The 19,867-nt window shown below is 35.7% G+C and overlaps 1 protein-coding gene across 2 annotated transcripts; it reads left to right on the top strand.

The window, feature by feature from the left end:
* Nucleotides 1-1,352: 1,352 nt before the first annotated feature.
* Nucleotides 1,353-19,373, top strand: LOC126821318 (atrial natriuretic peptide receptor 1). Of its 2 annotated transcripts, XM_050549719.2 has the most exons (21): nucleotides 1,353-1,539; nucleotides 1,960-2,059; nucleotides 3,937-4,107; nucleotides 4,419-4,531; nucleotides 4,924-5,059; nucleotides 5,598-5,706; nucleotides 6,150-6,265; nucleotides 6,711-6,789; nucleotides 7,857-7,965; nucleotides 8,751-8,936; nucleotides 9,376-9,552; nucleotides 10,024-10,189; nucleotides 10,627-10,776; nucleotides 12,653-12,830; nucleotides 13,733-13,873; nucleotides 14,074-14,197; nucleotides 14,790-14,858; nucleotides 15,594-15,768; nucleotides 16,973-17,071; nucleotides 17,474-17,565; nucleotides 18,078-19,373. In XM_050549719.2, exons 2-21 carry the CDS (start codon nucleotides 1,963-1,965, stop codon nucleotides 18,183-18,185), a joined length of 2,595 nt encoding a protein of 864 aa, XP_050405676.2. In that variant the 5' UTR covers nucleotides 1,353-1,539; nucleotides 1,960-1,962; the 3' UTR covers nucleotides 18,186-19,373. The 2 variants fall into 2 exon arrangements, with proteins under 2 accessions (XP_050405676.2, XP_050405679.2); XM_050549722.2 differs by lacking the exons at nucleotides 1,353-1,539; nucleotides 1,960-2,059; nucleotides 3,937-4,107; ... (3 more) ...; nucleotides 6,150-6,265; nucleotides 6,711-6,789 and having other exon boundaries at nucleotides 7,850-7,965.
* The last annotated feature ends 494 nt before the right edge of the window (nucleotides 19,374-19,867 follow it).

The raw sequence follows: 19,867 nt of genomic DNA on the forward strand, positions 1-19,867 counted from the left end.
AAATCAAATCAGTTGTCTATTTAGAGAAGTACAAAGCTAGAAATTGAACACACTTTACATGTACAGTCCCTCGCCCCGCGTTCTCCTCCGCACAGCGAAACAATTGTCCAAGGGGCCCTATTCACTTATTTAGAGATCCACAGTTCTAAAAATTAATGTTTTACGAATCTATAATATGATCATTTGGACATGATGATCATAGTTTTCTACAAACCATTTTTTCCCCTTCGACCAGGACCATATTGTGATGATGTATGTACAACAGTTGGACTTTTAGCTGGACGATATAAAATACCAATGATTACCTATGGGTGTGAAAGTGATGAGCTTATTGATCGAGAACTGTATCCAACTTTTCTTCGAACAACTGGTGCATTTAAAGACATGTCGGCGTTTCTGAAGAATATCATTCAACACTATGGATGGACGCGGATCACGTTTGTTTCTGGAAAACAAAAGGTGTGGCTGGAAGCTGTTACTGCCTTCGAGGTAAGCAATTTATTATCAGTAGAGTGTATTAAAACAGTATTAATGATAGGTCTTGTGTGCGAGGAGAGTTATGGTTACTCTTGGTAACGCGATGGCACTTTCATTTTTATGTAAAATTGATATAACGTAGTCGTGTATTTTAGATAATTAAACACGAGAACATTCAACACACCCATAAAACGCCCATGTTACAGGGAAGCATTTTCTGTTTCTGGTTGTTCAAATATTTTTCAGAGTTTATAAGTATTAGATTCTTTAAGCTCGCCATAAATAAATCGAAATGCAAAAATTTCATCTTCAGTAAACAATTAACACGCCAGTTATGGCGTTATGAGAACAATTCCATGGTTTCCTGCGAGCTTACAAAATTACCGCCATTCACGATTGATTGCGGTTCACAAGATGATCGAAGAGAACACTGGTGGTGACTGGATCCCGTATGATGCTAGCATCACGCGGTGAAAACCAAACAGTTATTGCTAACACATGCCGTTATTTGTTTACAGTGTCTGACAGTTCCTCTCATAACATCACAACCGATGTGTTATATTAAAGGCGAAGTGGTTTCTCCCATTACCACAAAGTGATATAACGCCAATAAAACTAACACATAACAGTAATTAAGCATTCAACATGCTGGAGCCAATGTAATAATATTGCTAGAATTTTTGCTCGAGAAATAACATATTCGCATAATATGTGATATGTACTTAAAATACTTAAATCAACTTAGTCTGTAATTGATAGTTGTCACATAAAAAAGAGCGATTTATCGAAAACATATGTCACTCATTTACCACCGAATTACACGTGAGTGGAATTATTCTAATTGCATCACTTGATTTAAAGTAACCAATCATTTTGTTAATTACACAAGTTCAGGGCCATGATCACGCGTTATTGTGCATGATATTCACTTACCTTTAAAAGAAACCGGGGAACCCTGTAAGTCAGACTAGCATTAGATTCCAGAGATCGAGGGTACATCTGAGTTCCTAGACAGCCGAGAGGCTGGATAGGGTGGAGAAGTGGTTTAAGCTATATAGTATTGTAATTTGTGCTATGCTTGTATACCTGTATTCAGTTATATGCTATATAAAATGTAGAAGCGAACTATGCATTATTATTCCTGGTAAGACAGACGTCTTAAGAAACTGTGAGAAGTAAATACACAACGTGAAGCAGAAGTAAAGACAGCTAGAGACAAATTCTAGACGATCACAAGGCTACAGAAATATGTAGTAAGAAAAGATGCATGGGTTGTATGTAGGATGTGGCGACCGGTTTCCCATAGACGCTCTCCACGTCAGACAGAAGACTCATGGTGCTACACCAATTATCATCATGATTCACTCTGTAATTGTTATACATACACAGAGCAACTTATAAATCCTGATAATTTTTCAATTGAAAGCGTATGTCACCATTTAAGCGCTACAACCGACCAATACCTTAAATTCTATTTTTCAGGAAATGTTTACTGAAGCTGGTATTGATGTTAGAGCATGGTTTATGAGAAATAATGCTACTCTTAAAACCAGACTGTTGCGAGAAGCACTGTTAACAAGGGGTGGATATTAATTTTATACACTTTTTTTTTAAAAAAAATAACCCCCGCCCCCTCAAATCCTGGGAGTGTTCATGTCTTCAAAACAATCAAATACCACCGAACCTAACCTTTGAGAAAGCTACTTATAGGAGAAGTAAACAAGTATACACATGTTCACCGTGTCTAAAGATTTTAGTTCTCAAAATCTCAAACTGTGTGGAAATGATTGCCAAAACAATTTACATGGGTTACTTAACTCTTTTAGAGTCCACACTTCCAAATTTTCATTGAGTGACTAGACCTGATAAACGCGGATATTCGCTACAATGATGGAATTGGTTGTGAAAATGTGCATATCTATAACACATCTTTCCTTTTCGGTCACTTTTTTTTAACACTTTGGGCGTAACTGACAAAACACCCGAACAACTCGCGCTTGTTGGTTATTAGTAGGACTGGTCATTATCAATGTTTTATGTGTAGGATAAAGCACGAGACTGAGGGTTTTTTCTGAAGTCTTTCTTCCCCAGCATAACCGAAGTCGAGGACTTTATCTTGCTTATAAACCGTCTAAGTTCGCATGTACGTAAAATGAAAATATCTCAGAAGTCCAGTAAAAAAAAACCCTATATCATGTTTTCTTATAGAAAAAAAAATCTACACTGGACGAATAACCCGCTACAGGTTTAAAGAACAACTTTCAGAAGAATTACCCCAAATTCCCCTGTATATTTTATTGTACACTCCAGTGTTTATTTTATATTTCTGTGTATATTATATTTTTCAGTTTTTATTTTATATGCTAATGTTTAATTTATTTTATATTTTATTTTATTTTTTTATTTTAGTGTATATTTTATTTTATATTCCAGTATTTATTTAATATTTAAGTGTTTATTGTTTTCAGTTTTTATTTTATATCAGTGTTTATTTTAAATTCGGTGTATATTTTATTTTTCAGTTTTTATGTCATAATTTCAGTATTATATTCTCTTCAAAAAAAAAGTAGGGGATATTCAGAAACAATACAAAACTGCGGAAATGCATTACTGTTTTTATTAGAGGTAACCAGTGTATGTTAATAACAGGCCAATTTCCTTCACATGAACATAAACAGTTCATATGGGCGACTTATCTGACGGCCCCATTTCACCCGCAAAGAGATACACCGTCAAAAGTGAAAATGGACGTTTTTGATTTTTGTCTTAATAATGAGTAATTGCTACACCAATCCTCAGACATTCAGGAATTCGCCGTGGCATGCTCCTATCACGTCCAATCACGATTTGGGGCAGTACCACGGCCAATTCTTGCAGTGTTGTCGGTTGACGAACACGTCTCCCGATCAAATTAAACACAACCCACTAAAGCAAAGATACACTAAACAGTAAATCTTATGCAAGAACCGATAGGAAAATAAACATGGATAGATAAACCAGCACGCGGCAGTTTTCATCAACCCTTCCTTGAAGTGTCAAATTTGACAATGAACCCCTCCCACGTGTATGGCGCTATTGCGTGTCGCATGTGCAGCTCGGTGGTTCTGTTGGGGCGATAAGTTCTTCATCTGTGAACATACTCTCAAAGCATGTCAAGTATCCATGACTATTTATCATATCACAACCTGCATAGGTATTTGCATTTCAATATCCCTTACTTTTTTGAAGAGTATATTTGAGTATTCAGTATATTCTTGTTTTTATTTTATATTCCAGTGTTTATTCTATATATCAGCGTATATTTTACATTTTAGTGTTTGTTTCATTACGTCGGAGTATATTTCATTTTTCATTTTTTATTCCAGTTTTTATATCATATTTCAGTATATATTTTAGTATTCATGATACATTTAGTGTGCATTATATATTTTATATTCCTGTGTTTATTTTATATTCCAGTGTTTATTTTATGTGCCTATGGGGATGATGTTATAACGTTTATGTATGCAGTCAATCAACTTGGTTTAAATAACGGAGATTATGCATTTATCACCTTAGATTATTTGGATATGGCACAAACGCTAAATTTAAATGAATCTGAGTGGGTGAGCAAAGCTAGTATCTTTGGTGGTGAGTAGATTGTTCGCATATATTTCAAACGTCCGTTGTCAGGTACAACTGTCGTTCTTAATGCAAATGACATTGATGATGGGGATCTTAATCTAAACGCCTTGGTGCCCCTATATCCCGTTTCAATTGATTTAACAGAAAATTTAAATGTTCTTCCAATGAGAACTCTGCTAGTGAATTTATCAACTATGAGCCGGAACCTAATTCAGGTGCAGTGTTTGTGTCTGGTTTCGCACTTTTTTTTATAGCGATTTCGATTTTATGAGGTTTTTAATTGATTATTTATCAGATCTAATTTTTTTATTTATTAGGTATTTTAGACATTTCAATAGATGTTAAACCAGAACAACCAGAATATAAAGAATTTATCAGAAATATTAAATCCCTTGATGATGGTTCCCATGGTTATTTGATGTCATATCAAGTTAGTAAAAAACATTATTATTGATGAAATGTTTTATCCTGTGTAAGTCATTTATAGGATAACTTATCGAAAATAAATCGATTCTAGTTTTAAACATATTGGACAAAGTTTTTATAAATTATCGAATCGAACGAGTTCTAGGTTTTGTATATTTTTAAAAATAATCTCAGATTGAGTCACCCCTGGGGCTTTTATTTACTCACAAAAATAACGGATAAAGAATTGAGCATTATAGCGTGAGTTACTATTTTTTTTTATATAGACCATTTGGATATGTAAATAAACTCTTTAACATTAATGATCGCCATTTTATTAAAGATATTTGTTTATCAGCTTCTTATATGGCATATGTTTTAATTGAATGAACACATATATATATATTTCGATTTAAGCATTTTATTCATGCTGCGTTGTTAGCTGACGCCATTTTGTTGTATGCTGTAGCTGTGAACGCTACAATAGCTAATAATGTATCACCACATGATGGTCAGAACGTAGCTTATCATCTATATGGTACTAGAGTACAAGGTAAGTTATTAACAGACACATTTTGAAACGTCAACAATCCTCTGCAACATTCTATTCAATATCACGCGAAGTGAAGCACTGATGGGTATGTCTATATAATCTTGTTAAGAGTATCCACTATGAATTTTTTTCAACATAAAATGAAATGAAATGAAATGGGGTTTAACGTCCCACTGTTCTGCTCCGACTGGGCTAATTTTGCCCGGGCAGCAGCACTATGGCCTACTCTTATATAGAATCCCAACTGCCAAGGGATCTTTTACGTGCATGTCAATGTATACACAGGACCTCGGTCTTTCGTCCCATCTTAACGACTAGACAGCTATCTTTGCCAGGCCCTCCGCCCTACACCAATGACAAGGGGAAACCACGTCGGAAAGTCCCGATAAACTTTCCCAGCCATCGAATACCCGACCTCCAGACTAGCGAGCCAGGGTCTTGCCCACTTAGCCACCGTGGCTCCCCTTTTTCAAAGACCTTTTGGAATGTGTGTGTTTCGTTTTCTGTCAATCTAAATCTATATTATTACATTATAAAGGCATTTCTGGTGAGATTCACATACGGAGCGATGGAATTCGTAATACACCATTTCTACTTCATAATATAAGAAATTCAACTTACCACATGATAGCTAGAAGTCGTTTGGGGTAAGTATAATTCAGATGAGGATGATCATAAATATGGTTGCTTAAGACATTGGTTCATCCTCATATATCACAGACTAGTTTTCTTCTTTGGATCGATGTAAAAAGCACTTACATAGCAAGTAATTCGTCTGGACCTGAACCAGCTTTGGCTTTGTAACTTAAAATGACTAAACCCCTTTGATTCGGGTCAAAAATAAAATGTTCGATTTCATTGGTTTTTTGTCCGTTGATTTGTTTTGTGGGGTAGTAATCTGTTTTGTTTGAAAATTTAACTTCTATAGGTGAAGCCCGTGTTAAGATAGTCTAAAATGAAACTAAAAGTCGAAATTTAATATTTTATTTCGACATAAAAGTAAAACAAGGGGGTGGTGCTCCTTTAAGGTTTCAGATAAGTAACACAACAATGACAATAGCTTTAATCACTATCGTTTAATCATTTTCAGTAGTGATAAACTTGAGTTCTTCCCTAATGTAACTATATATTGGCCTGGTGGTGGCACGAAGATACCTACAGGTTATCCAGAATGTGGCTGGGATGGTTCATTGTGTCACAACAATGGTAAGTGGTATATTTATTCAGAAATATGGGAGTCCTTTAGAGACACTTACCGTTAAGCATGTGGTAGGTGCTATTACTCAAATGAATTTTAGCTTAAATTCTATAAATATTAAGGTGAGCGACCATAGTCAAAATATCGTTGTCCGGAGTCACGGTAAAATGTTTGGTACGCCTTAGCTCGAACATCAACGCCATCTTCGTGAGTTGTATGGGTAAACTGATTGGACGATTCTTTGAAACGCAATAACTTTACTTCTAGTGAATGCATTTGGATAAAACTTCGAATATTCCTTCATCTTCACAGTTACTCTAATTTCAACATTAACGCCATCGGAGTATATTTATGTTTGAACACAACGATTTACTTAACAAGAACACGTTCGCTGTATATTTGTGATAATTGTCATTGATAGATGCATATTTTAGCCAGTTTAATTTCTTTCAGATATCTATATAACTATTGGAGTTAGCTTAGTTTTTGTGTTATTAATATTCATAATAGTGGTTTACGTTTTATATAGAAGGTTGGTATTCTGATTTATATAACTACATAACTCATTCTCTTTATTAGGCCACAGTGTCCATTAAAGGTGTCAATAAAATGTAATTTTTTAAATCCTAAAATAAGCATTGTTTATTAGGCCACAGTGTCCATTAAAGGTGCCAATAAAACAAAATGTATTTTTTTTTTATATATCGTAAAATAAGTATTGTTTATTTAATATTACATGGTTCAATAACGCAACCATCCAATTAGTTAAACATGCATTATGCAAGAGCAAAATCTGCTTATTACAAGTTTTTCTTTAGGCCTGAAATGTTATCTAAATTATCAATTAGACATTAATTAACTTATCCAGACCATAATAAACTCTCGATGTCAAGGCTAGCCTTCGATGTTGGCTGGATTAGATTCTTATATGCCGCTAACGGCCGTTGATAATTAAATCAATAAAAGTGGATAATCGAGACTAAGCTGTTTATATTAATGATTTTAGTAATGATGACCGAGACTATGCCAAAATTTCACCCGCTTCTTTCTCGGCTCATAGTGGATCAATTTGACTGAAATTTTCAGCAAATTACCTTTACACTATCTAGTTTTTAACTATTATAGCGAGAACTGCCATCTCGTTATCTTATCTCCCATAATGTATCTTTAAGGTAAGATGGTTCTCAAAAAGGGCAAAAACGGTATCGTAGCATAGGATCGCTCCTTGAATCTGGTGACTTCTTTAGCGAAAGGAGCAGAAATCCAAAACTAAAATATTTTTGATAATGTTTTAAACAAATGGTAAAAAGCCTATAAACTTATATTTACCGAGGATGAGCTAAGGGGCAATGCGAGTTGTGTTTGTTTTTGTTTACTTACTCATTTACAGTTAAAATGTAAAAATTCTAGCCAAGCATTTCTGCACTCTTTCACGCAAGGAGCATCAAAATAAATATGCACCACACCTTTTATGAAATACAATTTATTCAATATTGTAGAACGTGTTTAGTTCATTGAAATATTTTCAAAAAATTGATGACACGTTGGATGATGTATTTACGATTATTATATTTTATTTCACATGAATGGACAATATAGACGCAGAATGGAAAATGACCTGCTGCACAGGATGGATTGGAAGATTCCTTCCAGTAGACTGCAAATTAGAGAATTAAAATTATTATCAGATAGAAGTTTTAAAAGTTTGGTAAGTATGATTAAAAGACGGTCGTGGTAAATACAAGTTGGATATTGAAATTATTTTACATCCAGATCCTGTGTACTTTCATTCGGGAAAATATCCGAATTAAATCACAACCACGGTAAAATCTTCTCAGTCCGTTAAAATTAGCTTTACCAATACAGGCGTGCTATAGTCCAACTTGGAGTCGTGATTAACTCGACAGACGATTGGCCTCATCCCGGAAGTACTATAAGAGATTGTAATGGAGCCGTGTTTAGTCTCGAATATCTGGATGATACAGTAATTAAATAGTTATAAACTGATTAAGTTTCTCAATTTTCTTTTCAAATTTGTAGGGATTGTTTACTTAGTCAAATATTTTCGGCCGTATATTTGAGAATTATCTCCTCATTTCTTAGTTACACGATACAGGATAGAGTTCTCGAAAGAAGTTTTAATTTCATAGAGTTTCTATGGCTATCAATATATTTGGATCGTAAATTATTATTCATTTCGAATTTTTAATTGGAAATGGAACGGGTGTTTGTTTATTTTGAGACTAACATGTTTTTTTTTCTAAGGCCAGGTTTGCAGTTACCCGAACCGCGGCATTTACACCTGCACTTCATTGAATTCCAACTGTTGGGGTACTTTTACGTGTTCACGGGTGGACCTCTTTATTTTTGTCCCATCCAAGCGACTAGATAACACTTACCGGTCAGTCCAGATTACAGATACTTCTCGGAACGTTAATAACGATTATCCCATTAGTGTAGGCCTGTCCATATTAATTTTATTACCTGTTTCAGGGCGGTAAAAGTGGTTCTAGTTGTGCAATATCAACAAAGACTGACGCCAGTAATGGTACAATGTTGTCATTATCAGGACAAATCTTTACACAAGTAGCTGTATTAGACGGACAGCTAGTAGCTATAAAACCTATACATAAAGCATGCGTAGCTGTTACTAAAGACGTCATTATGGAAATTAATCAGGTACATTTCGTAGTTATATCCGCCTTCATTAGCCGAGTCGGAGCAGAAAATTACGTTACATCCAAATTCATTTCATTTTAAGTTATATTGAATTTATTAGCAATTTATCCCAGGGAAAGCTCGAGATAAAGATGAGTTTGTGAAACCTGAAAGGAAACCATAGTAACGGTGTGACGGTAGGAAGAAATATATTATGTAAACGTTCGCGTAGAATTTTCTTCCGCAGAAGAATAAAGTTTGATTTTATACAAACTAGTAGATTTTGGACCTTAATTAGTTTTACAAATTTATGATTTTAAGCATGAATTGCTATTCAGAGCTGTGTTACTAATGGAATTATTGCAATTGTTTTACAGAAGAGAGGATTGTTGTCACCTTTTATTCCACCCTAAAGCAAATGTTAGATAATAGAACAATTAATAATTGCCTTTTCTTATAGATACGCAATTTAAAATATAAGACCATAAACCAGCTGATAGGAGCATGCGTGGAGCCACAGAAAATAAGTTTAATAGCCACTTACTGTGCTAAAGGAAGCTTACAAGATGTATTACAGAATGACAATATCAAGTTAGATTGGATCTTTAAAGTTTCATTTATAAGTGATATCGTTAGGGTAAGTAATAAAGAACAATAAGAAGAAATGCGAATTTAAGTAGTAATGACGTGGTGATAAAAAATCACAAATACCAATATTTTATGAATATCGGGCTATGATAATCCTAATTTGCGTATTGTTGCTTTCGTATAACTGTATACACTCGTTTTTCTTACTTTTATAACTGTATACGACTCGTTTTTTCTTATTTTTATAACTGTATACGACTAGTTTTTCTTATTTTTATTATATGATTAAATCTATAATTTTCGTTTTCTATAATCATAATTCTAGGTCTTGTTATTTGTTTCTAACTTTGCTCTTTTCAAAATACAGATTGCTATCCAGTAATGGATACCTAAACACGACATTCTTACACATTATTCTATTATGATACATTTCCTAGAACACGTCTATTCTTATGAAAAATCATATACTACATGCCTCATCTTCAGTCAAGACATTTATTGTTATAAAAATTTGTTTTAGGGTATGACATTTTTACATGACTCGCCGGTTGAATGTCATGGTCGATTGAAGTCGTCAAATGTTCTAGTAGATAATCACTGGTGTTGTAAAATAGATGATATTTCGATGCCGTTTTTTAGAGCCGCGGAAAGTACGACGGTTTTAGGTCAATATCAACAGAATTGCAGTAAGTACTATATTTATTTGATGGTACCTTAGATAGTTGCTGTTGTCGTGTCATGCTCGTTGAACATGGTTACTTGCTTAATGCTTAAAGGGGACATATTTAAAGGATATTTAACATACAATTAAATTTACGAAATGATAAGATTTGGTATTTTAATACCTGGGTCTCACTGCCCAAGTATGGCAAAATCAAAAGCCTTTAAGCAAATTAGCCCCGAAAAAAAACTATTTATCACGCGCATTTGCCACCAAAGTGATCAGGAAAGCTTTGGTTGAACAGATCTACAATGATACTAGATATCGATAAGCCACACCCATGTAATATGATACATCGGTGCACATATTTTGTTTTCTTGGTAAAGCCTTGTCTCGAATTTAGAAGGGAGAAAGTCCTGTATGATTTGGTCTAAACTATTGGATTGATCTGGTGTATTTCAGAGAAATTATGGACAGCCCCTGAAATTTTACGTGATCCAAAAGCATATATTCGGGGTTCTCGGAAAGGTGACGTGTATTCCTTCGCTCTTATTCTTCAAGAGATTATATTAAGAACGGGACCATATGGTAACGAAGCTACAGATCCGGAAGGTAGGGGGTATAATAAGCACTCTTCGTTTTTTTTAACAGGGACGAGGTAGGGCTCAAAATCAAATACGAGGTAAACCCAAAAACCGGCGTCGCTCTTGGCGAACCATCAAAACCGTTACCACTCGAGCGAGCCAATGAACGGCAGAACTCAGTCGACAAACGAACACGGCGACATATATTCCTTATCTCATTCGCTCCAGTCAGCACGTTTCATTTTTCACTACGTGGACAAAAAATCCTGAACAAGCCGGTACGCGACATGACTAGTCGCTACTGCGCTCCCGAGGGCATAGTGCAATGAAGAAACTGGATGTGACCAAACATCTCGGTCACAAACAAGGTCATATCGGGATTTGCATACGGTTCAATTTGATTTCAATAATTCGCTTGCGCATAGGGGTCTTTAGCAGTGGGACGAAACCGGAGGACCCGGAGAAAACCCACGAGGTTGGACAGGTAACCATACTCCTTGTCAATTACAACCGGGGAATCACACCAATGGCAGACCTTATGACACAGCGCGCACGCGCTAACTATTCGGCCATCTACCCCGCCCCCTCCCTCCCCCAACTCCCCTGCGCACACTATAGGAAATGAAATGAAATGAAAGAAATGAAATGGGGTTTAACGTCCTACTGTTCTGCTTCGAACTGGGCTAATGAAGACGGGCATACGCCATACAGTGTGCTATGAGGGAAATTTTCCCCGGACAGCGGCACTACTCACTTATCCACCGTGAGTCCCCACTATAGGAATGTTGTGGCAAAATATTATTGCTGCCTACGGTACCACTCATTCTTTCTTTGGACATCAATAAATTGTTTAGACTTACCCATTCCAGGCGATATTATATTGTCTTCTTCGCTTCGAATAAACGGCACCCTGCACGTTTCAAGTCAGTAGCTTGAAGCGTATATATGGTATTAGTGTCAGTGGCTTGTGGCACGAAGTAACAGTATATTGTCGCATACATAATATATTATGTCAACGCTTGGGCGACATAATATATTGTGTTGACGCTCCAAGCGTGTTAGCATATTAGACCTGTAGACTCAGTGGAATGTACGCGTCATCAGAGCCATAGAAAGTGTCCCTGTAAATAAAAGAGGGCATCCTTATCAGAAAAAGGGCACCTGTGATGTCAGAATTTCAAAAAAGGGCACTTTTCTTTCGGATTAGGGTTAGGGTTAGGGTTAGGACACAGAAAAGAGAGAAAAAACAGAAAAGAAAAAAACAATCGAAACTTACCGATTCCATGATGGAAAATACCGCCAAAATATGTCTCCAAAGCATTCATTGGTTATCAAAGCGCCAATTAAATCTATCGTTGCAAGTTCATGCCTAGTCACCTCCATCCTAGTTCCAAGCGTTGACATAATATATTATATCGCCCAAGCGTTGACATAATATATTATGTATGCGACAATATACTGTTACTTCGTGCCACAGGCCACTGACACTAATACCATATATACGCTTCAAGCTACTGACTTGAAACGTATCGCCTGTAAAAGGAGTATAGACTGGACAAAAACCGCTAGATTTGTAACAGTGTTAAAGGTCGCACGGAGGTACTCGTATGTCTTAAGATTATTGAGAGAAGAAATGACCCCCCCCCCCCACCACCACCACCTTGTATTTTAAATGAACAAAATGTATTTGTTTAAAGTAACATTTCCGTTAAGTCTGGTCAGTTACCATACACAATGGCTGCTATTTTGTTATTATGCTCGGTGTAATCGAAGCTTAGACAATATATATAGACCGGAATAGTCGTGACTAGACAATGTTGAGATATTGAAAGTGAAATGAACTTTGATATTGTGATAATACAAAGTATGGAACATTTACAACATCGTTATTCATTTTAATTCAGAAATCATTGAAAGAGTAAAATTCGGAGAATGTCCACCATATCGTCCACATGTACCCAATGGCTTGGTGCCAGATGTTGTAACAGATATCATGAGAAACTGTTGGGAAGAGAATCCGACTGCAAGACCAAGTTTTCAGATGATAGGCGAAATTGTGAGGAAAAAAGTAAACAAGGGCAAGTATGTGAATAATTATTTCGTTTCTATATTTTGTTTAACTCTCGAACTTCTAAATCCAGGATACGCTTAGTATCTAATTTATTTATTTATCATTTGAATTAAGACAAGCTCACAATATGAATATTTAGATTTTGTATTCAATATGTATATATTCAAATTGTAAGGCAAATAATTATTCTTCACCGATCATTAAATTGAGTGCAATAGGCATTATTTTTGATTTATTTAAATAAAGAGTTGGCCGTTCTTGCTATAATAGTTTAAAAATAGTTCATGAAAAATGAATATATTATTGAAAATTTCAATCAAATTACTTTATTCTGAGCAAAGTTATGAATGTTTAAAGTTTTGACAACAAATGGCCTAAATTATATAGCCGATTGGCAGTTTATATTTTCGATAGTCAAGTATTTAAGTCCCTATTTTAAATCCCTCAATCGTCAATCTCTGTTCGTCGCGCCAGTCTTATTGTTTAACAAAGATATGGTTTGCATTGTCTAATCAACTCAATATCGGATAGTCTATAGCATTTTTTATGGACTTGCGTTCATGTGAATAAATAATTTAGTTTATTTAACATTTGAAGCCGGAAAAAAGACCTGCAATAGTCATAATTAGCTTTTGCTAATGATATATATATAATGTAATGTGAGCCCACAGCCTGGCAGATTTTGTAGTTTATACAACCTGTAATGTTACTACATATACAACGTATGTTATTCAGAACGGCTGATCTGGAAGAGTCTATAAGTCTATATCAGAACAATTAATACACCGGAAGTAGATCATATGATGTATTTTATTTTCAAAATTCAAAAGACCTTTTTTGGGGGGTCATAGATGTTCTAAACATGCTGATAATGTAGATCTTGTAGTTTATAATACAATTATGTTTATTTCAGAACAACTAATATTATAGATCAGATGATACATATGCTATCTAATTATGCTGATCATCTAGAAGATCTCGTGGCCGACAGAACAAAGCAATTAGAAGACGAACAGAGAAAAACAGACGAACTCTTGTGTAGAATGCTTCCCGCGTAAGTTGAAAAATTGTAGATTTTTGACGGCATTATACATTTTAAAATATATAGTAATAAAAGAATTGTTAATAATTATATCACCGCATTGGATTGGAGTTAAGAAAATTAATATTTAACATTTTGATCTATAATTGGTGAAGTTATGGATTTATACTACCTCAAAAGGATAAGGTAGAATATATCTTAATTTATTTCAGAACAATCGCCAATGATTTAAAGCAAGGAAATACTGTAGAACCAGAAAATTATGAAGCTTGTACAGTCTTCTTTAGTGATATCGTTGGGTTTACAACATTAGCAGCAAGTAGTTCTCCTTTAGAGGTAATTTTATATACGTGGATCATGTATTTTATCACTAATTGCTTAATAAAAACAGAAAAAAACCTAGTCATAGCGTTACTAAAAAAACCATAAAGTAATTGTATATTCAGAGAAGTGCGCCCATGCCATTTGGTTAAACGTAATATTTTACACTATTAGTTCAGTGATTACAAATTGCTTACCTCATTTATTTTTTGTTTTGTACGCCGGCGTATTATGCCGTCACCCTGTCCGTTTTTCAAATTAGGTCTTAAGGATTTGGGTCAGGAGAGAACGAAGTCTATCAAAATTCAGCGTTCCGAAAACATTGTGAACATGATAGAAGCTAGGGTTTAATGCATTATTTGACGTGAAGAATTGGGATTGTATCGGAGAGGATTAACCGTGTTGATTATCAGTATTCTAGGAATTTCTGTTCCAGAGATAGTTCCTGAAGCCATAAAACATTCATATCATATTGATGACATTCAAGTATTCCTTTCGGATCAGCTGCTGTCTATAGCTACGTTCTTTTTAGACATAGCTGCTGTGTGGGTGTATTACCACTTTTTATAAAGAGTTATTTGCATATTAATTTTTCTTTTTCTTTTAGATTGTTGAATTCTTAAATGATCTGTACACGTGTTTCGATACCATTATAGATTTATATGACGTATATAAGGTAGAATATATTTAACTATTATAGATTACAAATATATTATAATTATGATCACATCTACAAGTTATTTAATTATATGACGCTTACAATATACAAAATATTTATTTTTGTCGTTATGGTATCTTGAAATCTGCTTAAATATGAACACAGTTAAAGCAATAATTATATATTATCGATGAAATGAGGTTTAACGTCCAACTTTTCTACCCCATCCGGGTTAATGAAGACAGGCACACGGTGTGTTATGAGGTAGATTGTTCCCAGGCAGCAGCTCTACCGCCTTCTCTTGGTTCGAATTCAAATTGTCATGGCTTCCTTTACATGCATGCCAACGTTTACACTGTACCTCGGTTTTTCGTCCCACCCGAACGACTGGACACGGTTCTTTACGCGGCCCGTCGTTCTGGGATCGAAATCGACACCTCCTGGTTAGCGAGCAAGTGGCTTACTCAACGAGCCACGACACCATTAAAAACCTTTATTTCAAAAATATATAGCAGTACGGTAATAAGTTGGAAAAGTAACACTCATTAAATAATTAAGCTTTAAAATAGTGATATGGTCATATTTAGTTTTTAGTTTTAAGCAAAATATAATAAAATTAATGTTGGGAAGAAGGAAAACACCCTCAAAAACATATGCTATTACGGTGTAATGCTAAATAATAAGCAGTTACAAATATGCATAATACATGTATGTAATAATTTACATAATACCTTCGCCTACTTTTATTGGCAGGTTGAAACAATAGGCGATGCTTATATGGTGGCTAGTGGACTTCCGGTACGTAATGGTAACCGACATGCTGGTGAAATAGCAACAATGGCGTTAGATTTACTAGCTTCTATGTCTATATTTACTATCAAACATCGACCAGATAAAACTCTACAACTTAGAACTGGCATGCATTCAGGTAACACAAAAAGCCGCCGCGCGTCCTATCCATAGGACCTCTTTTTAAAACTTTAACGTGCTACCCTTCTGCACCGACTGGGCTAATGAAGACGGGAATACGCTATGTTGCCCAGACAACGGCACTACGGCCTACTTTTATTTCGAATTCCAACAGTCAAAGGCTCTTTTACGTGCACGTCATTGTGTACACTGAACCTCGGTTTTCCGTCCCACAAGAACGACCATCCGTACTGCACCACGGGTAACAATGCCGCAAAATTCCGATGAACTTCCTCAGCCAATATTGGGATCGAACACGAGACCTCCAGGTTAGCGTGCCAACGTCTTACTCGCTGAGCCAGTGACGTAGGCCTACATCAAGATATACATACAATTTAAAATTAGATTAAGACTCGTTAAAAATCCCCATAATTCCACCTAACCCCATGCAACATAAAATGCCCGCAAAGACACTTTTATTGGTCAGTCACTTCATGTAACCAAAACATGTCAATAGACAATAGAGTTTAGAACGATAAAGCTAAACGAAACGTCGTTGACAGCTGATTTTAATATGATTAGACAACCAAATAGTTTGCTTAGTAGTGTGATCATTTAGATAGGCGTTGTTCTAATTTTACCTCCGACCCTGAATCCAAGAGTAGACTAGTAGCATCAATGTTAGTCATTTTCACATCTAATATGTCAAAAGACATTACAGCTGCACATAGATGGTAGTGCACAGAGCTGGTTGTAGATGCGGGGATCATGTTACAGAATATGAATACATTGCAGGATATGAATAACTTTAACTAGGCTTGTATTCATTCATATTTAAGGCCAGCTATGCTTTACTTCACAATTGTAATTGATTAATACCCGAAAATAGCCACACCTGGCAGCCCTGTTGCCAGATTGCCTGGAAAAAATTTTAGTTGGTGAGCTGCGACCCGATTTTGGGAAATTGGTCAAATGTGCCAGAAAACGGGCATAGCGGTGCGTTTATCAATCGAAATTGACTTAACTGTTAGTTTAGTTTCAACAGTTAAAAGGGGGCATCCAGAAAGTTTTTAAAAGTTGATTCTTCGTTTTGCGTGTAGTGCGGTCCTCCTCGACTTACTATTATAGTAGCTGTCTCTCTACTGTTAAAATATATAATTAAGTGAAAAGTCCCCCTTAATTTAGACATTTATAAAGGCGTGTTCCTTACATGTTGTTTTTAGGTCCCGTAGCAGCCGGGGTTGTAGGTCAGAAAATGCCTAGATATTGTTTATTTGGTGATACTGTTAATTATGCTAGCAGAATGGAATCTTCTGGTCTAGGTAAGTCAATTTGTATTGTCGACATGATAATCATATTGTAGGAACTAAAAAATATTGTTGCCTAATATACAAATTATGAATTTTAATTCACACTACTCCAGGAATATGCAATGTGACGGAATCAAATCCAAATAAACGTACATGTTTTGACTGTGCCTTCCTGATCCAACGCTTACCTTAACATGTGGATTGCTCCCACACACTCAAGGTCATCAAAAACTGGGTGCTTGTTTTTTAGGAGGATTATCTGGCCACCTGGTCCTGATGCAATCACCATTTTAAAAACCTACAATATTGGCCTATTCTATGATTAAAATAATAACAGAAGTTCTTGTAACATGTATTTATTAATATTTAGAAATGCTTGTATTCCTTTGATTATTGTGCCGTTTGTTTGTATAGCTTTACGTATCCACGTCAGTCCAGAATGTAAAGGGGTATTGGATGAATTAGGTGGATTTCATTTAGAGAGTAGGGGAGAAGTTACAATGAAGGTAAACATTTATTATGTTTATTCTGCATAATCAAATCATATTCTCCGTTCCGGAAACAATATCTTCTTGATTACCATTTTCTAAAGACACATTCCCGTTTCTCCACTTCACGACTTGGGCCAAAAAGCTAAACGTGGCATATTTTAATCTCATTTAATGCCAGCAATGGCAAGGCAAATTTATCTCAACTCTGTCATGCGAGCTAATTTAAATATGCCAAGTGTAACTGTGTTGTCAGGTCACTGTTTAGACGGCTAACCAAACTTTATTGTGTTTCCATTGGCCGTTTGCTGTAAGTAACCAAGAATATGACAATAATAACATCGTCAGAAAACTTGAAACCTGGGTCAGATTGTTTACCCAATATAGTGCGATTAAGTCCACGTCAGGCACTTGTTTTGGAAAGTTTATTATTGGTTGGGTATATCCTTAGACTCGTTATATGTTTTATATAGGCTAGTATTACAAGGAGGAAATAAATAATGACATGTTTGTACAATTAATACTTTCAGGGTAAAGGTACAATATCAACTTTCTTCCTGGTTGGAAAGGATGGATTTTATAAAGAACTACCATCCCTAGAGTTACAGGCACCATTATCACAACATACCTTTAAATAAAATATCTACGACATTTCATACGTAGGCCTATATGGAGCAAAATGAAATTAGCAAATATACTGACATAGATTATTCAATAAAAATACCCTGTACGTTGAAAATGTATAACATATAGAAAATGGAAATTCAAATAAGTAAAGCTTTTAATTCGTCGGCCAAATTTAATTTCGTATTTGAGAGACATATAACTACTGTTTCAGTTTCATTAACCTAATAAATGGATGTTTGAATATTATGTTTTACGGCGTTACGCATACATAACACGTTATTTGTGGATGTAAGATATTTCGAATAGGTTGCGTTGATTACGTGTCTGTTAATCCGCTGTCCGTGGCCCGCCCAACTTTTCTTATAAATACTTCACTGACTTCAGTTTTTGTCGAATTGTTTTCATATTAGCAGGGATTATTCATTTGATCGAAATTCAGAAGTTTTTAGACGCAAAATTGCAGATTTTACTTGATGGGAATGTTCAGTCAAGTATACAAGAAACCCAGTCGAATTATACAATTTTCGGATCGTACATTTCGACATTTTACATCTTGTAAACGAAATACCGTAACTAATTTTATAGCCAGCACGGACGACTTTGCTGCTGGTATGCGTATTGAAGGCGTCTGCAATAAACAACCGCAATCAGGGGCTGATAACTACAAAGCTCAAAATTTGATGCAAACCTCATGAAATAAGTGTTGCCAGTTCGACAATGACTGGTCAAGATCAGACTAATTTTCTTTCACGCAAATCCTTAACCTGGTGTGTCTCCATCATCTGTTATTTTTGACGTTTAAAGCACAAAAATAACCGGAACCTGGTTCCATCGAATCTATTTTACGAGTAATTTGCCCCTGAATTTGATAATCTCGCTTATGAATATGAACGTTAGGCCTATTGACTTTAGGCATAATACTTAACCTCCTCTTAATGAGATTTTTCATTAGAAGCACCTAACGCAACACTTAACAGAATACAACACTCAGGCCTACTCAGTCAAAAAAATGTAATTATATTGGTCGTAACGTTATCACGTTTCAGATTCAGATGACCTTACCTACCTGGGTCACCCAGGCCGCGATGACAGGTCCGAGGGTTATGGTTCAGTGGCCGTGGAGGAATTTCGTGGACCGCTACTGGCTAAAACCAATGACGTATACTAGACGTCAGTGGCTACTAAAACACTGATCTATATAATCAGAGGCGGATCCGGGGGGGGGGGGGGCTAATTTTCGACAGTGCCCTTTTTTACTGCAGAAAGTGCCTTTTCTCAGACCCAAATATGTCCGTTCCCAACCCGTGGCAGGGATCCCATGCCTCAAACCATCGACTCAAACACACCAGTCTGGTCTAATTAATGCTACCACTTTCAAACGAATTCTTGTTTAGCTGACGTTGCCCTAATCATATAGAGTGACTATAGACAGACATCAATGATAGCATCTTGTGGAATCGGCGGCGTATCACATACACTCATGCCCATCACCGACGCGCATGAGTGCAACTTGATGTAGCATTGTTTCATGTGTGGACAGTACACATTACAAGTTACAAGGCTTAATAGTGAAGTGGCTAGGGAATAGATTCGTCTTTTTTCCCACCATAATGCTTCGCTCGCCTTGACAATTTTCGAGTCGCATGTTCAACTGGCTTTTTTGCTCGATTTTAAGGCTTTTTCAACGATTTCC

Source organism: Patella vulgata, chromosome 5, assembly GCF_932274485.2.
Source record: "Patella vulgata chromosome 5, xgPatVulg1.2, whole genome shotgun sequence".
In the NCBI taxonomy this organism is placed as follows: domain Eukaryota; kingdom Metazoa; phylum Mollusca; class Gastropoda; family Patellidae; genus Patella; species Patella vulgata.

Excerpts from the sequence above, each read along its gene's own strand:
- LOC126821318 (XM_050549719.2), top strand. The coding sequence starts at position 1,963 with ATGTTTACTGAAGCTGGTATTGATGTTAGAGCATGGTTTATGAGAAAT. Across the intron at positions 5,060-5,597 it reads ATATGGTACTAGAGTACAAG|GCATTTCTGGTGAGATTCAC; the intron begins GTAAGTTATTAA and ends TACATTATAAAG. Across the intron at positions 6,790-7,856 it reads GTTTACGTTTTATATAGAAG|ACGCAGAATGGAAAATGACC; the intron begins GTTGGTATTCTG and ends TGGACAATATAG.